Here is a 19,520-nt window from a genome sequence, read left to right as displayed (position 1 = left end):
TGGGATCATTTTTCTTCCATCTGAGATACATTCTCTAGAATTTCCCTTAGTGAGAGTCTGCTGATGGAAAGCACTCTCAGTTTGTGTTTGTGTGAATTTGTCTTCATTTCACCCACTCCTTGGAATATATCTTTGGTAGATAAAGAGTTCAGGTTGATAAATTATCTCTCTGAATATTGACTAAAATAAAGATACTGTTTTTAAATTTATTTTGGTTTTCATTACGGTTTTTTATTTCCTGTACATATTTTCAAACTTGTGTTTTATTTCTTGAAATACATTGACTATACTTCTTCTATGTTCCTTTGAATTTATAGTTTCTTGGGCTTTGTTTCGTCCAACTCTGACAGATGGTGACTTTTTTGCTTATGTGTTTTATGGTTTTCTTTTTATTTTTCCTTTCTCTCTCTCTCTCTCTAACTGTGAATTCTATTCTTCCATGGGCCCCTTAAATGGATACTCTCAAGGCTTGTTAGAAGTGCCTTTCTAGTTCCTTTCTTGGAGATAGACATGCATTTGTTTCTGCTAGTCACTTAAGGTACTACCAATCCAAAACCATTTTAAACTAAATTATCTGGTTGAGATGAATTTTCAGGCTATAAAGCAGTATGGCTTCAAGAGTCCAATCCACATGATGCACAATTATGACTTCTCAGAGGAGATTGTTATTTTCCCTCCAGTACTAATTTCAAAATGATCTGGTTTCCTTGCAGCCTCTTTGCTGGGGTAAGTGTATTTGTCCTTCAACCTAAGATGAATGTTTGGCCTGTTGCCTGTCCTGGCCCTCTAAAGGGGTCTCTATTTAGACTTCCTCACAGAAAGGCCCCAGCTTTTCTCTCCTGTCTCTCACTCTCCGTGTGGCTTTCCTGGGAGAAGATCAGTCTATTCAGTCATTAGTAATTCCCTCAAGAGAAAGACAGCTTTGGGATCTGGTTACCTCCCACAGTTCCTTTATTTACTTCCTTTTAGATTTCTGTGGATTCCTTCCATTCTTCTCAGCCCAGCAAAGCAATATAAAAGATGGGTAAAATATACTTTAAGCAGCCTTTAAATAAATTTGAAATTGTTTTTTCAAAAGTGTCAGCCAAATGATCTAATCTGCTGTATCGCTGGCAATAGAAGATACACTTCTAAAATATAACCATATTAAATTAAATAAAACATCTTTTGCATAGGTAAGCAGATACATGTATATATTTTTGTATTTTGCCTTTTGCATATGAAAGGCAGCATAGTCTACATAATTGTCAATCTTTAAAAAATTGTCTTGATTTGGAATCATAGCAAGAAAGTCTTTCTTAAATAACTCAATTTCACAACAAAAATTATATACTATAGTGACAAAATTATAATAAATAATTATAGACTGAGAAAATTTTCTGTCCATATCAACAAATACTAAGGGTTAAAAAAAGAAAGAATTATACAGTTTTTACACTTATTAAAGTATGAATTTCTTCTCAGTAGAAATAATTAAATTTCTGAAATTGATGTAATGAGAAATATAACAAATAACATTTAAATATGTCAGAAGTTCTAATAGAATTTAAAAACGTACATTCATATAAGCAAGGAGGAAAAAAGTTCTATGTGTTTTTTTCACATAGAACATTTAGCAGAAGATAAAAACAAAACTAAATACTAAAAAGCACTAAAATTAAAACAAAATATTATTATGGAAATCATTATGTGATTATAACAAAATTACTTGTAAAGAAGATCCAACTGTTAAAAGAAAAAAAAATTAGATCAGGTTAAAAAACCAAACTGTCTTTTATTCTGGTACATTGAAGTTTCTGAAGCAAAATGGAGAAAATGGACAGAAAAATAGTAGTATTTTTAATTATTGAGAGATCAAGAAAACAACTTAGAAGAGGTTATCAATACATTATTATTTATCCAAATAATACACATATTAAACTCAGTATATTAGGTTAGGATTTACCAACTTGTGATTCCTTTTCTTTTCTGGGCTAGACCCTAACTTTAATGTATTTAATTTCTGTCTAAGAATTCTTCATGGGATTCCTATAATGACTAAAAACAAAGAAAACTGGAGGGCTCAGAAGACAGGAAGATGAAGGAAAGTTTGAAACTTCCAAGAGACTTGTTGAATGGTTGTGACCAAAATGCTAACAGTGATACGGATAGTGAAGTCCAGGCTGAGGTGGTCTCAGATGGAGATGAGGCCTGCCTGCTTCTAGCCATGCACAGTCATATGTGTTCACAAAGAGAAGGTTTTGTGTTTAAAAGGGAAGCAGAACGTAAAAGTTTAGAATATTTGTAGTCTGACCGTGTTGTAGAAAGGAAAAACCCATTTTCTGTGAAGAAATTCAAGCCACTGGCTGCATAAATTTGCATAAGAGGAGCTGAATATTAATCACCAACACAATAGGGAAAATGTCTCCAGCACATTTCAGAGATCTTCACAGCAGCCCCTCCCATCACAGGTCCAGAGGCCTAGGAAAAATGGTTTCATGGACCAAGTCCAAGGCCTTGCTGCTCCAAACATGGTGTCCTGTGTCCCAGTCACTTCAGCTCTAGCCGTGGTACACAGAAGGCAAGAGTTTGGGAGCCTCCACCCAGATTTCAGAGGATGATGGAAATGCCTGGATATCCAGGCAGAAGTCTGCTGCAGGGGCAGAGCCCTCATGGAGAACCTCTGCTAGTGCAGTGCAGAGGAGAAATGTGGGATTAGGTCCCCCACACAGAGTCCCCACTGGGCTACTGTCTAGTGGAGCTGTGAGAAGAGGGCCACTGTCCTGCAGACCTTAGAATGGTAGATCCACCAACAGCTTCCACCATGTGCCTGGATTAGTAGCAGGCATTGAACACCAGCCCATGAAAGCAGCCACAGGGGCCATACCCTGCAGAACCACAGGGGCAGAGCTGTGGCTGTGGACTTGGGAGCCCACCCCTTGCATCAGCATGCACTGGATGTGAGACATGGAGTCAAAGGAGATTATTTTGGGGCCTTAATATTTAATGGCTGTCATACTGGGTTCTGGACTTGTACAGGGCCTGTACCCCATTTGTTTGGGCCAGTTTCTTCCTTTCGGAATGGGAGCATTTACCCAATGCCTGTACCCCAAACAAGTAACTAACTTGTTTGTGATTTTAGAGGCTCACAGGTGGAAGGGCCTTGCATTGTCTCAGATGAGACTTTAGACTTGGACATTTTTTTTTTTTTGAGACAGAGCCTTGCTCTGTCACCCAGGCTGGAGCACAGTGGTATGGTCTCGGCTCACTGCAACCCCCACCTCCTGGGTTCAAGCAGTTCTCCTGTCTCAGCCTCCTGAGTAGCTGGGACTACAGGTACATATCACCATGTTCGACTAGTTTTTTTTCTGTATTTTTAGTAGATATGGGGTATTGGCATGTTGGCCAGGCTGGTCTCAAACCCCTGACCTCAGTTGATCCACCCGCCTTAGCCTCCCCATTGCAAGCGTGAGCCACCATGCCTGGCCTAGACTTGGACTTTCAAGTTAATGCTGGAGTGAATTAAGACTTTGAAGGACTGTGGGGAAGACCTGATTGGTCTTGAAATATGAGAAGGACATGATATTTGGGAGAGGCCAGAGGTACAATGATATGGTTTGACCCTGTTGCCCCACCAAAATCTCATGTCAAATTGTAATCACCACATATCAAGGGAAGGACCTGGTGGGAGGTGATTGGATCATGAGGGCGGATTTCCCCATTGCTTTTCTCATGATAGTAAATGTGTTCTCACGAGGTCTGATGGTAGGTAAAAAGTGTGTGGCACTTCCCACCTTGCACTCCCTCTTCTGCCACCATGGGAAGAAGTTCCTTGCTTCCCCTTTCCCTTCTGCCGAGATTATAAGTTTCCTGAGGCCTCACAGTCATGCTTCCTGTTAAGCCTGTGGAACTGTGAGTCAATTAAACCAAACACTGCATGTTCTCACTCATAGGTGGGAACTGAACAGTGAGGACACATGGACACAGGAAGGGTAACATCACACACTGGAGCCTGTTGTGGGGTGGGGGGAGGGGGGAGGGATAGCATTAGGAGATATACCTAATGTTAAATGACGAGTTGATGGGTGCAGCACACCAACATGGCACATGTATACATATGTAACTAACCTGCACGTTGTGCACATGTACCCTAAAACTTAAAATATAATAATAAAAAAAATTAAACCTCTTGTATTCATAAATGACCCAGTCTCAGGTAGTTCTTTCTAGCAGGGTGAAAACAGACTAATACACAAACCATTTACTAAACTGACAAAAAAAGAGAAATATATATGTTTAATAATTTAAAAACAAATAAAACAATAGATATAATGAAAATTAGAAATTATGAGGGATTATTTTTACTAACAAATGTGAAAACCTAGATAAAAATGAACAGTTTTCAAGGAAAGTATAAATTATCCTATTAAATACAAATGATAATAGAAAACTTGTTAGTCCAGTAGCCAAGGAGGAAATTGAAGACACTGTTGAAATAGTACCTTTCTGCAAACCAGTAGGGCATTGATTCATCTGACTGTTTTTGAGCACCAGTCATCACCAGGCACCATGTTAAACCCGGGGAGACAGTGATGAGCCCGACAGCCTGGGCTCCTGTACCCACATTGTTCATTTGCTACTGAGGCAGCCCTTTAAGAAGGAGAATTCCCGTGATTGTTATACTTTTTCAGAACTTGGGAAAAAAGGAAAACTTCCTAGTAAGTAGTTTAGCATTGAAATAATTTTGGTTCTGGAGTTAGATTGTGTGAGTTCTGTTTCACCACTTAATAATTGTGTAATTAATAATTGTGTGACTTGGCAAGATTCTTAAACTTTCTAAACCTTAATTTACCATTTACCCTCCATTAGTTAAATGTTACACCATAAATGCTGTTTGTTTAACAAACCGTTTAAAACATCTGCTAAGTACCAAAAAACTGTGCTAAATTGCTGAGCATACAAAAACAAAATTATTTCTCACATCAAAGAATGTACAAGCAGTAGGGGAGATAGAAAAATCAGCAGCTAGTTACAGCACGTGATTTTTATGTGCTAACAGAGAGGAGCTCAAGGGCTCTGTGACCATGAATTTGATGGGTCTGCAGCACATAAAAACAGATTGGATAATGAGAAGACAATATTTCACTGGGGATTTAAGACCTCTCAGTAGATGAGAGGGGAAAATAAAGGATGTCTTTTGGGCAGAAGAAGCAATTTCTGAGAAATCTTGGGTTAGTGAAGAAAACAACTTATGTTGTATCCTGGCCCATAGCAATGTCTGCTATAGACAAAGTGCTCTTGAGATGTTTTTTTGGAAAAAATAATTTTTTCATGACTGAATTTTTGCTTAATTCAACTTTTATTGTTTGTATGGCTATGCTTAGTTACATGTATAACATACCTGATGATAGTGTCTTTATAGTTTTTCCACTGTTATCTGTCAGAGTTGTTTGTGAAAGCTGAAAACCTTATGTACTTTATACTTTAAAATTTTTAATTCAAAAGTAAATTTATTGTTATATATATATGTATATATATAGGTTATTTTAAAAACAACCTTTCCATAATTTACAGGTTTGATAGTTAAGCAGTTGTTTGTTATTTTTATTTATAAACATGAGCAACTAGATGACTCTAGAGTCCTAGATTGATAGAGTGTTAAAGCTAAAAGAGACACTTCCAAATTATTTAATCTAATCTTTTCATTTTAGTGATGAGGTAGCCAAGGTCTCTTATGGGTAATGACTGTCCGAGTTCACACAGCTAGTCAAAAACTAAAGGCTAGGCTCCCATTCCAAAGTTACTGTGCTTTCTACAAAGAACAGCTATGCTCTTTCCACCGTAATACAATACCTCTTTTAAGAACATAGCTTCCCCCTGCCCCTTTGTTACTTGATTTTTATTACCCACACACTGGGAAGAACACATTTCAGTTTTGTTACTTGGGATACAATTGGGAAAAATGGAAGAGCAGAAGAATCTTAAGTTTTACCTTCAGTATGTATACGTTAAACATTCACCAGAAATACTGCATTCTTCGTATCCAGAGCTGGTAGTTTATAGTAATTGTTTGCCTTTTTCAAGTGCACAGTGAACTTCAGCAGATTTATTTTTAAGAATTATGCAAACAAAGTTAGTCATCCATATATCAAGTTCCAGGTAAACGTGGGAGCTATTTCCTTACGGCCATCTACATAGATGTAAATTTGTTTACTATCCAGTGCCATCTAGTGTCTGAAAGGATAATAGCTTATTGGTAAACCTAAATACTTTTTTTTTCTTTTTAAGAAGTGTTTCCAAAATTTAACTGGTTGTAAGTTGAAGTCTTAACATTGAAATGAAGTCTCATGAATAAAGTGCTGTTTGAATTGTGCATGGAAAGAAAGATGAAAGCAAATGTTAACCAAGTGAAGTCAACATCTATTTGGCTGATATCAATGAATTGGATTTTTCTATTTCATTAAAAGATGGTGTTTTTATAAATTGTACTAGTCTATTCTCTTGTTCATTTTCCACCAAATCTATTTATTTCCCCAAATTTACATTTTTGTAATTTGAATGCTTTTTAAGTCCTTTACTGAACCAACCTATTGATTATGACTTGTGTGCCCCATCTTTTCTAGTTTAAATTATCTCACTTTAGAAATAGATATAAAAATCTGCTGTTACCACAAAAATATTAGCTACTTCATAATGAGTTTCTTAGAAAAATTTAAAAGCTGATTCCTCCCCTAGGACTTCCTGGCCTCTGATAGGATTGATTTTCTGCTCTTTGGGCAATCTCATCGATGCTAGTTGAGAGGTTGGAGGGACTGGTCGTCACCATCACCTCTGGAACTCTCAAGTACTAAAGAACTGCAGCGGCCTTTGGTCAACTAGATACCCTGAAGGCAGTTACTTTCTTCTTTGGAAATGATAGAGGTGGCTAATGTTTGAAACTTTAAAGTTTTTCCTTGTTTTTTAGTTGTGGTTTTTATCTCTAGCCTCTAAAAGATGCTTGTCCTAATTAAAGTTTTTATATATTTATACAATAGTAGAGCAGGAATTAATCTTAGAGACTCAGTTCAACACTGGATATTATAGATAAATTTGATATTGTAAACATATATATAAGAGCCTTAATACTTCTTAAAATAATGTCTGGTGTTTCCATTCATCCTTCTATGAAAATAGCATAAGGTTTTTTATCTTATTAATCTGAATATCCCAGTTAAATCTTTAAGTCAACAGTTACATTGATTTTGAAAAATGAAGTCCCTATTTCCTGTGTAAATGTCTTTAGAACTTATTTACGTTAATCATTTATTAATGATTAATGCCTTCATGTAGATACTTCACCAATGAGAAATGCAAAGTATATATCTTTTTTTTTTTTTAAGCTCTGTCACCCAAGCTGGAGTACAGTGGCACAATATTAGCTCACTGTAACCTCAAACTCCTGGCTTCAAGTGATCCTCCCACCTCGGCCTCCTGAGTAGCTAGTGCTATAGGCATGCACCACCTCACCCAGCTAATTTTTTTATTTTTTTGTAGAGGTCGGGTCTCGCTATGTTGCCCAGGCTGATCTTGAACTCCTGGTTTCAAGCTGTCCTCCTGCCACAGCCTCCAAAAGCCCTGGGATTATAAGCATGAGTTACTGCGCCCAGGCCAAAGTGTATAGCTTATAAAATAAATCATGATTATTTTGAAATACTAAGAACTAAGTCAGGATTTGCCTTGCCAAGTCACAAAATGTACTGTAAACCTTTTATAATAATTAAAACAGTGTGGTGTACAAGTAAACCTAAAGATACGGAATTGGGAATTCGGAAACAGACCCAAGTATATTTAAGGATAGGCCAGGCACAGTGGCTCACGCCTGTAATCCCAGCACTTTGGGAGGCTGAGGCGGGTGGATCACCTGAGGTCGGGAGTCCAAAACCAGCCTGACCAACATGGAGAAATCCCATCTCTACTAAAAATACAGAATTAGCTGGGCGTGGTGGCACATGCCTGTAATCCCAGCTACTCGGGAGGCTGAGGCAGGAGAATCGCTTGAACCTGGGAGGCGGAGGTTGCAGTGAGCCAAGATTGCACCATTGCACTCCAGCCTGGGCAACAAGAGTGAAACTCCGTCTCAAAAAAAAATTAAAAATTAAAAATTAAAAAAAGCGTATTTGAGGATGAAGTGTATGATGAAGGTGGCAGTTCAATGAGTGGAAAAGTGATAATGATTCAGCCCATGACGTCCTACTTGACAGTATCTGTGGAATAAATGGAATTTAAATTAACGTTTCCCTAGCGCTGAGTATGTGTAAAATTCAACCTCTATTTTAGACTTTTTATATTTATAACAGGTAGCTACCTATCAATGCATTCAACTGCCAAAATCATTTAAAAATATGCTTCTGCAAAACATGTGATTCCAACCAATGACTGATCCTCAATTAGAAATGGATATTAAAAAGGAGCTTTTGCAGGTAAATTGTTTGGAGGCAAACAAAACAAAAACAACACAGAAGGGAACCACTAATATAAAGGAGGGAAAGTGTAGCCATGAAAACATGTCAGAAACAAGAAACAAGTGTGTATTGTGAGGTTAGGCTTCATTTTCCCTTCTGCTGGAGTTTTGGGCCTTCATATCGCAATGTATTCAATGTTTGGTTAGCATTTATCCTCAGCTCTCATTGGAAACATTTCTGTTAGATTAATGTGAACAAAAATCATGAGCTAATTAGGAAAATAAGTATAAAGTTTCCACTATAAAGTATTACTCAATTTTTGATAATTTTTTTTAACTACATAGAGAAGTTTTTCATATTCTAGCAAGTAGTTGAAAGACTTCTAAACCTTTTATTTTCAGCAAGCGTAATAAATAGAAGAGCTTTCCATACACTCTTGGGTACAGTATTTGCTTATCTGTTACTTATGTATCTTATGAAACCTACACAGAAGCAATACATATTTTATAATACTGACTATATGATCATCTAATAATGTCGGAATGTATAAGATAGTCTGTTATTATTGGATTATGAAGCTATGTATAACTTAAACATGTGATTAAATTCAGCCTTGAAGGGCCTATGGCTAAGTCATAAAAAAAAAGATGTGCGTTTTACATTTTCAAACAAACAAATGTAGCCAAAAACTATGACTCCCTCCACACCCCCAACAAAGATACAGAGTTACTGTTGGAAGCTTGCTCCAGAGTTCACCTTCTGTTTTTTATTATGACATGTTCTTCTTTAAGAGTTATCTAAACCACTCAGTTCAATTTATGTTCACTTCCTGCAGTTCCGTCTTTGGTACAGAAAAGGGACAGTTGCTTTCTTGTAGTTTGAGAAAATCGTTGTCAATTCTAATTTTTCTTCATTCTAAATATACCACATTTTAAATTTTTTTTCTTGCATTTATCTATTCTTTTTGTTCTTGAATTACCTTTCTACTCTTTCTGTCTTAAGAAAGGGTGACGAACTGAATCGTATTTGGACAATGATAGATACTGAATCTAACGATAGTCTTACTCTATGCCGTGTGTATGTTGGTGCCTAATGTAATTATAGTAACTAGAAAATGGTTTTTCTAGCCTTTTAAGGAATGACTAAATTGAAACTGTCTTTCATCATATATGTAATTTTTTAATCCATAAGTGTATACTTTCTATTTAAACATATTAACTAGCTTAGTTCTTTTTAAAATAATTACTTAAATTTTTCACATGCATTGTACTTAGCAAATACAACTTAAGCACAGCCCTATGTAGATATACTTGGAAATACAAGTATTTTGAACTTAGCTTCTAATCATTTGTAATTGTTATTAAATTAAAGTACCCAAGGTTAAAGCAAAGCTTTGCTTTTCTCTCCCTTCCTCCTTGTTCATTAAACCAAGTTTATGGGGTTTATTAAGTCAAGTTAATGGGGTTCATTCTCTTTTGATTTTAAGATGTTTAAAGAAAGAGTTCTGTAATTTTACAAAGCTTAAAAACCACATACCTGATAAGTTAATAAATATACCTGTCTCATCCTTAGAAGTACCTTAGTAATAACAAGTATTGTAGAAAGTGCTTAGGTTAAGAGGGCTGTCTAATACTTATTGCTTCAAGTGGTCTTCATTCTTTGTTAGAGTAATCCAACATAAGATAAAAATAAAGTGAAGTCTGTGGGAAATTTATATTTTCAAATTTTGTAGATAATCATGATACAATTATGTCAAAATATTGCCCCCAATTTCTACATGATTAAAGTAGCAATTCTTATTTAGTAGAAAGTAATTTTAAAATATGTTTGGATTTCGTCAAAATAACTGATTCTATTTTTAAAAAAACAATTTATTTTAAAATAGTTTCAGGACATTACCTTCCCACCCAGTCATTTGAAAGGGAAAGATCACTCAGATTTTTCAAGATTTTTGCTCAGAGAACAGCAAATTTTTCATCTAGAGTATTCTGAATCTGCAATTTTATAAATTAGCCAGTCGAAGTAATGTGAGTGAGTCTTAGAAGGTTCTCAGAAGGGAAGATTTCTAATGAAAATGAAAAATATAACCAAATCGCTTGACTTGCAGCTGCTGATTCTATCTTCAGGTAACATGTGTCAAGTCTGTAGGGAGGCTGGACCCTGTGTGTGTTTGTGGTCTGATAGAATCTTGATCCCAATGGCAGGATGCATTTTTTCTCATTTCATTATTTTCTATGTATCAAAATAGGAGGCTATTTGAAGAGTGTTTCTGTGCCTGTACATTCATTTAACTTTTAAATTTGAGTGTGTATTTTTTGTGAATTGGAAATGTGAGATAGTTTCACTTTAGATAATCTGGTTTGATCATGGCAAAGCACCTTTCCTCATTTTATGACTCTTCTTTTAATTGGCTCACAGATTTATTATGACTGTTAAGATTCACGTGTGTCTTTTTGTACTATGCACATGTACAGGAAAGTCTGTAAAACATCTTTTCTTCTCCCTAGAGCCTGTGCATATTCACACCACCTGGGATAAAGGAAGGAAAACCCCGCCTCATCCCTGCTGGGCCCATCACTCAGGGCACCACCGTCTCTGCTTATGTGGCCAAGTCCAGGAAGACACTGCTAGTAGAAGACATCCTTGGAGTAAGTGGCTTTTTGACTCTTTGTGATACTTTTGACCTAAAGTATTTAATTAAGAAAGATGGCATATCATTTTGATGTTATAATTTAAATAGTTTCATTTTAAAAAGCATTAAAGCTAGTTACAGATCAATATATTAATGTGTAAGTTAATTTTTTGTACTCAGAAAATTCCCTTTACCCACTAAGAGCTAAAAGTGCACAGTTCTTATTTCAACACATGCCAGTACAGTTAAACACAAATATACCGTGTATATTCATATGAATGTAAACTAAATAATTACTGTTTTATGATTCATATTTTGCTAGGATGCATATGAATGAGTTAGCTATTGCTGTATGACAAACTACCTCAAGTTTTACTGGTATCATACAGTAGCCATGTGTGATTTCTTATGAATCTAAGGACTGGGTTATTCTGCTGGTCTGGACTGCTGTCAGTTGGACTTGCCTATGCGTCTGAGGTCAGCTGGCCATCAGTTAGGTGCTGGCTGGCCTCTTATACCCTCCGCTTTCCCTGTGTGTCTCACCCCCTTCCGGTGAGGCTATCCTGGCGTGTTTTTGTGAGGTAACAGGAGTCTGAGAGAAGTAGTGGGAAACATACAAGTGAGTTTTCAAGCCACTGCTTACATCAAATTTACTACCCTCCCATTAGCCAGAGCAAATCACGTAGACAGGCCCAGACTCAGTATAGATCACTAACCATGCACATAGATACAGAGAAACTAGAAAAAGTGGAGCCCTCAGTCTAGTCCTCCACAGTACATGTGGACATTTTAATGAAATTTTATGACATGGAATATAGACTTCAAAGGTAACAAGTACACAGGTGTAAAAAAATTGCTCTAAGTGCTAATAGGAGCCATGAAACCTGGGTTTTAATTTTGTTTTTTCCACCATTATTTGTATAACCTTGAATAAATTTGGTAGCTAGAGGAAGGAAGGAAGAGACAGAAGGAGAGAAGGGAAGGAAGGGAGGAAGGGAGGGAAGGAGAGAAGGAGGGCCCATGCTGTATAAGTTCTCATTTGAAAATGTTCTGTTGTGTATGTAAGCTTTCAAAAGATCTGTACATTACAAGTACAGAGTTACACTATTTCATGAAGTCCTAATTCATCCTGATAGCTTCTTACAGACAGTAGAAATTGAATAAATAGAATTGATGCTTTTGATATTAATTCATTCAATTTCCCTGTACTTCTTTTGAGTAAATTTGCTAAGCTAGAAAATTATTAAAATCAAAGAACCAATTTCATTTCTTATGATAAGTAATTGATCATTATTAGATGATTCGAATACTTAATATGGGCCTTTGAGATTCAGTTAGAATGACTGTTATTAACATACACTTTTGTGTTACTCTAGGCTTAAAAATAGAAAAAAGTTTATATATAATTTTCTTCACGTAGTGTTTACATTTTGAGTAATTTTCCCTGCGGCGTTGTACCTGTAAACACCCTGAGACTGTTCCGGCACATAGAAGATGATGAATAAGTGCCAGCATTTATGATTACTTTTTTTATTATCATATGAAATTAACATTTGTCATTCATTCATTAAATTTATGCTGCGTAAGGATAAAGAAATATTAAAGCAGTATTTGGGTATAAGTTCTATGAAAAAGTAAGCATTTTCTTACCTAAGATTTATGGTGGCTATCATCATTTAGTTTTCCTTTGAAAAGTACTGCTTATTATTGATTACAAGTATCATGGCAATTTCTGATAGAAATAAGAATCATCACTTAATGATCATTTCACTGAATTTATGTCTTTTTATCTTTTTGTTTTTCAGGATGAACGATTTCCAAGAGGTACTGGACTGGAATCAGGGACTCGTATCCAGTCTGTTCTTTGCTTGCCAATTGTCACTGCAATTGGTGACTTGATTGGTATTCTCGAGCTGTATCGGCACTGGGGCAAAGAAGCCTTCTGTCTTAGTCACCAGGAGGTAAGGCCTTTAAATGCTGCAAGTTAGAATTTTTAGTTGTACCTAGCTCATTGAAGGTGCTTGTTAGTATTGCTAAGTAATACTAAACTGAAAATACATGAATTAATATTTAAAATCACAATTTGCTTAACAGTGTTTTGATACTAATAATAATGATTTTAAAACCTGTTTCTGTTTAGAGAGGAAACAGGTTACGTAAGAAATATGGTCCTTTTGTTAAGTAAAATCCAGTATAACATTAAAAGGTATGCCGTACTCTGAGTCATAGAAAGTAGTAGAAGGACTTTGGAGACTTTTCACACTCTGGTTGTCTTTATATGTCTTCTTTAAAATGTCTTTTTCTTAGCTTGTGTCCTGAATAAAAGACTCTAGTGTCAAATGCATTTGAATTCCATTCACTATTCACTCAATAGGCTCATTAATACTAAAGGCAAATATTAAAATGACACATTTATCACATCCAGTATAAACCAGTTTCCTTCAGTGGCCTAACTCCTGTCCACTTGCCTGAATGAACCCATCTCCTGCTACCCCACCTGTCCCTCACTCACTCCAGCCACGCTGGATCCTCAGGCAAGGCTGACAGGCTGCTTAACTCAGGCCTTTGCATTTTTTCTTCTCTCCACTTATCCCCCTCACGGCCACATCCTTCGGAATTTCCTTAAATGTTGCCTTCTCTATAAGGCCCTCCCTGAACACTTCATGTACATTTGAATGGCTCCTATCCAATGTTTCTTTCTCTCTTCTTCTGCTTTTTCTCTGTAGCACATGTCACTATCTAATATATTATATGCTACACTTATTTCATTTCTTGTCCTTCTCCCTGAAGTACACTGAAGGCTACTTCATTTCTGTTATTTACTACAGTATCTCCAGCACCTAGAATAGTGCCTGGTACATAATAGACACTCATGAATATTTGTTGAATGAGTGAATAATAAAAGAAGTAGAATAGCTAGTAATTTTGAGGAACTTGTTAGCTTGTGTATAAATATATGTGTATGATTTTTACATTTTAGAAATATTTCGTTATTTAAAGTGGTCATTAGATTGCTTTTCAATAGTATTTTTGTTAAACTGAAAGGTAGTAATTTTGTGAAAATCATTGGGCTACAGCTCTCTTAACAATCAGTTTGTTTTCCATTTTATCCAAAATTAAGATGAACAAGAGAACATTAAAGTCAGTTAAATAGATGGGGAAAATATAAAAGAAAAACCTTGTAAATATTTGGTGCTTTGTGTTTGGAAAATGTTCAAAAGCTCAGTGATGTCAGAAAATTCTTCATATACATGTATCCCCCAGTCCTTTGTTGAGATGACTACATGTAGTGTGTATATATATATATGTTATGTATGATATATATATTATATATAGTATATTATATATAGTATATATGTTATGTATTATACATATATAGTATATTATATATAGTATATATATATACATTATGTATTATTACTTATAGGTATGTATTTCTCGTTTTTATTAGGTTGCAACAGCAAATCTTGCCTGGGCTTCAGTAGCAATACATCAGGTGCAGGTGAGTCTTTGGGGTGTTTTTGCAGGGGCTTCCTAAGGGAGAAGAGGTTTTTGGAGTGAGGCATTGAAGACCAGAATGGAGGTTAAGTCACCCAATGCCTTATTTTGGGATATTACAATTTTCTGTTATTTCTAGAAATTTTAACTTAATCAGTTATATTTACTTACTCCCTGCCTTAAATATTTTGCAATATATGTGTGTCCATTCACATTCATATATATCTATCTATAAAATAAATACATATATAATTAATGCAATAAATGGCATATGTCCTGCTGTAGTATTTGTTTTCCACTGAAAACCTAGGAACAATCTCCTACTGGAGTTGCATTGATATTTTTATGATTCCATTTCTTAATTAAATTTTCCTCTAAGTGATCTATGAAACATTCTAACTTTAAGATATCTGGTTCTTTTGAAGATATCTAATTTAAAAATCACCAACTACTTATAGTTTTACTGGTGGTTAGACTTTAAAGTTCAAGAACATGGTAGCAATATAGCGTTCTTTGTATCTTCTCCTTCTCTCTTTTTATTTTTTTTTGGTGGTGGTTTTATTTTTCTACTTCTGTTTCAGCAAATTGAGGTTGATGAGGGAGGAACTGTATGCTAGGAAGAAAAATCGAGCTGTAGGATGATAGAAGGAGTAGAAAGGACTCGAATTATCAGGTGTAGGTGGAATATGTGCTCAACTACAGTTTTTAGAAATAGAGTGTAAAGTAGTTCTAAAGAGAGACTTGGGTAGACTATCCAGACCTGAATGCTGCTTCTATCACTTATTAATTCTGAAGCCTCAGTAAGGTTCTTAACATCTTTATAAGTCCATTATGAAATGTAAATTCCAAACCTATAATGTTTTGTGGTGCTTGAGACAATAAATAGAAAGTGCTTAAAACAATGTTTAGCACATTTAAGTATTCAGTAAATATTAATGGTTATTGATATTATTATTACATTATAATCCAAGTGATTGTGTTAGGCCCTCTTTCAATAAATAAGGTAATTAGTATTCTGGAAGTTTTATTTTGAAATAAGCAGAAATCTCTTGTAATTGTAGCTATTATTTTATATGGTAGGTATGCAGAGGCCTTGCCAAACAGACAGAATTGAATGACTTCCTACTCGACGTATCAAAGTAAGTGTTCATTTCTAGGGATGTAGTAGCTCTTATTAATCAATGGTTTAAATTAAGGGCAGCCTGTGGCAGAAATAGACTAATGTCTATTGCAGCTGATAACTGAAGATCCGTCTTTACAAGTAGTCTGGGAAGAACGGTTAATCATATTATGGATTGTAGAGTTATATACTCATTCACGTTCACTCTAAAGTGAAGGATTGCAGATACATATGTGATGATGTTAATTTTCCATTTGATGTATGTTTTCTAAATAGACTCTCTGAGAATATGTTAAAGACACTAAATATCTCTATTTATGCAGGAGAATACTGGCTACAGTAGGAGGGAAAATATTCTGGTTTATTTTCTTCCAAAAAGTCGTATTTGGTTTTTCTAACAATGTCAGTAAATTAAGCATCATTATTATTATTATTTAAATTTTCCTATGTATAGTATCTCAGTTATCATTTCTGAGAAAATGTTTTATTTCCCTGGTTTGGCCTAGAAAAAATCCGTTTGGCTAGCAGTGGAAGCAATTATATAATAGATATTTATTAAATCACATATTTTTATTGGTTTTATTTACTACAGGAGTCTGCATCTATATATCTGACCCATGTAATTAATCACTGAAATGTAAAATATGCCCCGGGATGTGGCAACTTTAGGGTCATGTCCTCCTACAAGTTCACTAAAGGAATAATGTAGTTTTTCCTCTGTGGCCTCCAGCAACAACGATGACATGTTATGTTTCACATGTCACTGTATATGCACCTAACAGTTTACCCATCAGTAATTATTACTGATGCTCATTAATTAGTTTGAAGTTACTAGTTTATGTTACATTTAGTTTTTGAAATAATAAAATTAAAGAAGTATGGGACTGAAAAAGCTCCCCTTGGATACCTAAGCCAACTAGGTTAAACACTACCTAGCCAGTGCAGTCTATCTTAAGAGTCCTTCTTTACATTTTCCATACATTACATGCATATCGATTTATCTTTTTTCAGATTGACATTTTAGTATATGCATTATTTGCCTCTGAAACATTTACTCGCTGTTCATAACAATGAATATATACTCATATAAAGTCATTAGATCCATAGCATTACTTGTATTCTGACATTTCTTCTCAAATTAATTACATTACTTTCTCAGTACACTTTAAATACTAACTTTCTCCAGTTTTCAGTGATAATTTATATTTAACTATTGATGAGATTTAGCACATTTAAATATTTGTATTTTAGATCAGAGTTATTAATGAAAATATTAAATATGGTGGATGCAATTTTATTTCTGCATACTTTGTTAAATGCAACAGACTTTCTCTCTACACTGATACTTATCAATAAAATAAATACTGATTGCATTCTCTGGAATTATAGAGCCCTCATGCTGAGGTCGATCATAAAGTTTCATTTATCTCTTTAAAATAATACTACAGTACTGATTTTTTTTTACCAAAGCAGAAAAATCAAAAGACATTTATCTTTATGTTTTTTTATTTAAATGTAGACAAAACCAGGAAATGAATTCAAAGTGTAATGTGTACTGTGAACTAATGAAGTTACTTACAGGATTTATGTTTCTTTTTTTCAGAACGTATTTTGATAACATAGTTGCAATAGATTCTCTACTTGAACACATAATGGTAGGTTGTCTTTGTTCTGAGTGTGATTTTGTTTAACCCTTAGACCCGTGGTGCTAATATATGGCATAACATTTAAACTTACTCATCCACAGGCACTTTCAATATTATGAAAATGTGGTGGCCTAGGAATTCACCTTGATCTGTTTGTCACTTCCGTTAATTTTGGGGGAGTAAGTTTGAATACCATTTTTAAAAATCTCAGAGCTTTTCTTTATTAATGGAGAGCTATACTTAGAAAAGACATTTGGTTTCTTTTTATGTTCTTCAAAACACCTCTTACATATGGGATATGTGGGGAATTCTCGATTGATTTTTTCCTGATCTTCAAGTTCATTCTACTTAGTTCTAGTCTTAATTATTCCTCTCTCCTAGATGGCTATCAGGCACTTTTGAGCCTAAAGCTGTATGACGTAGAGTTATAGGCATATTTCCCTATGCTACTGAGTACTTTTAGGTCTCTAGTGAGACTTCTTTCAGAAGTGGCTTCTAGTTGTCAGAATGTATGGGTGGATGCCATGCATGCCCAGGCCTTCTTGTTACCATTTGTGCCCTGTTATGTGCTTTAATAAATGTTCTTTCTACAGTACTCTTCTGCAATAAAGAGTTTTCTCATCTAGAGATTTTATGATGCATACTGATAAGTTTTTTTTATTTGACATAGTAAAAGACAAATATGAAGTGTGCTTTGTGCAATGTCTTGTAGAGACAGGAAGTTTACTAAAGATAATTAGAGAATAACATAGGTTATTAACTTCAGCACATTCTTTATGTGATAAGTTATTTCTACGGTTTTATCTAGACAAAAATAAAATAATTGTACATTAAAATAACTTCTCTTATTATGAAACAACTGAAGGAATTTGTAAATCAGTGAGTAACTTTAAGAAAAATATAAAGTTATAATGTAGACTGACACTGAGCTTATACTAGGGGTACAAGGAGCACTTACTGCTCGTTCTTTGTATTATTAATATTTTCTTTTAAAAACAGCTTTATTGAAGTGTAATTTACATACTATACAGTTCATCCATTTAAAGTGTTTGATTCAGTGGTTTTTACTATATTCACGGATATGTGCAACTATCATCAATCAATTTTAGAACATTTTCATTACCTCATAAAGCAACTTGATACCCTTTTAGCTATCGTCTCCTTAGCTTATCACTTCCTTATGCCCCTATTTCCCCTTGCCTCACCAGCCCTAAGCAATCATTGTCTACGTTCTTTCTCCATGGGTTTACCAATTCTGGGCATTTTATCTGAAAAGAATCACATAATATGTAGCGTTTTGTGCCTGGCTTCTTTCACCTAGCATATTGTTTTCAAAATCATACATATTATGCATGGGTCAGTACCTCATTCATTTTTATGACCAAATAATATTCCATTTTATGGATATACATACCAGATTTAAAAAAAATCCATTCATCAGTTGATAAACATTTGGGTTGTTTCCATATCTTAGCTCTTGTAAATAGTGCTGCTGTGGACATGCCTGTACACGTTTTTGTTTGAATGCCTGTTTTCCATTGTTTGGGGTATATATCTAGGAGTGGAATTGCTGGGTCATGTAGTAGTTCTATGTTTCACTTTTTGAGGAACTGCCAAACTTTCCATGGCAGTTGCACCACTTTTCATTCCCAGCAGCTGTGCACAAGGGTTCTGATTTCTCCACATCCTCACCAACACTTACTATTATCCGACTTTTTCATTATAGTGGGTGTAAAGTGCTGTCTCAGTGTGGTTTTGATTAGTATTTCTCTAGTGACTAATGATGTTGAGTATCTTTTCATGTGCTTGTTGGCTGCGTGTATATTGTCTTAGGGGAGATGTCTATTCAGAGCCATAGACCACTTTTTAATTGAATTCTTCGTATTTTTATTATTGACTTGTTAAGAGTTCTTCATATATTCTAGCTGTAACTCCCTTGTCTCATAATTGCTTTGCTAATATTTTCTCCCTTTTTGGTAGGTTGCCTTTTCACTTTCTTGATAGTGTCATTTGAGGCACAAAAGATTTTAATTTTGATGAAATCCAATTTAGCTATTTTTTTCTTTTGCTGTGTATGCTTTTGGTTTTATATCTAAGCCAAATTAGAGATCATGAGAATTTACTCAGATATTTTCTTCTAAGAGTTGTAGGGTTTTTTAACTCTTATATTTAGGTCTTTGATCTGTTTTGAGTTAACTTTTGTA

The 19,520-nt window shown here is 34.9% G+C and overlaps 1 protein-coding gene across 5 annotated transcripts in view; it reads left to right on the top strand.

The window, feature by feature from the left end:
* Positions 1–19,520, top strand: part of PDE10A (phosphodiesterase 10A) — a 332,525-nt gene that overhangs the window by 221,096 nt on the left and 91,909 nt on the right. For all 5 annotated transcript variants that reach the window (XM_031012517.3, XM_055391784.2, XM_055391783.2 and 2 more), the window contains 5 exons: positions 10,928–11,068; positions 12,858–13,013; positions 14,504–14,554; positions 15,631–15,689; positions 17,274–17,325. In XM_031012517.3, coding sequence (XP_030868377.2) covers positions 10,928–11,068; positions 12,858–13,013; positions 14,504–14,554; positions 15,631–15,689; positions 17,274–17,325 — 459 coding nt within the window. The remainder of the gene's footprint in view (positions 1–10,927; positions 11,069–12,857; positions 13,014–14,503; positions 14,555–15,630; positions 15,690–17,273; positions 17,326–19,520) is intronic.

The sequence above is a fragment of the Gorilla gorilla genome, chromosome 5 (assembly GCF_029281585.2).
Source record: "Gorilla gorilla gorilla isolate KB3781 chromosome 5, NHGRI_mGorGor1-v2.1_pri, whole genome shotgun sequence".
In the NCBI taxonomy this organism is placed as follows: Eukaryota; Metazoa; Chordata; class Mammalia; order Primates; family Hominidae; genus Gorilla; species Gorilla gorilla.
This window is presented reverse-complemented; position numbering and strand designations above follow the sequence as displayed.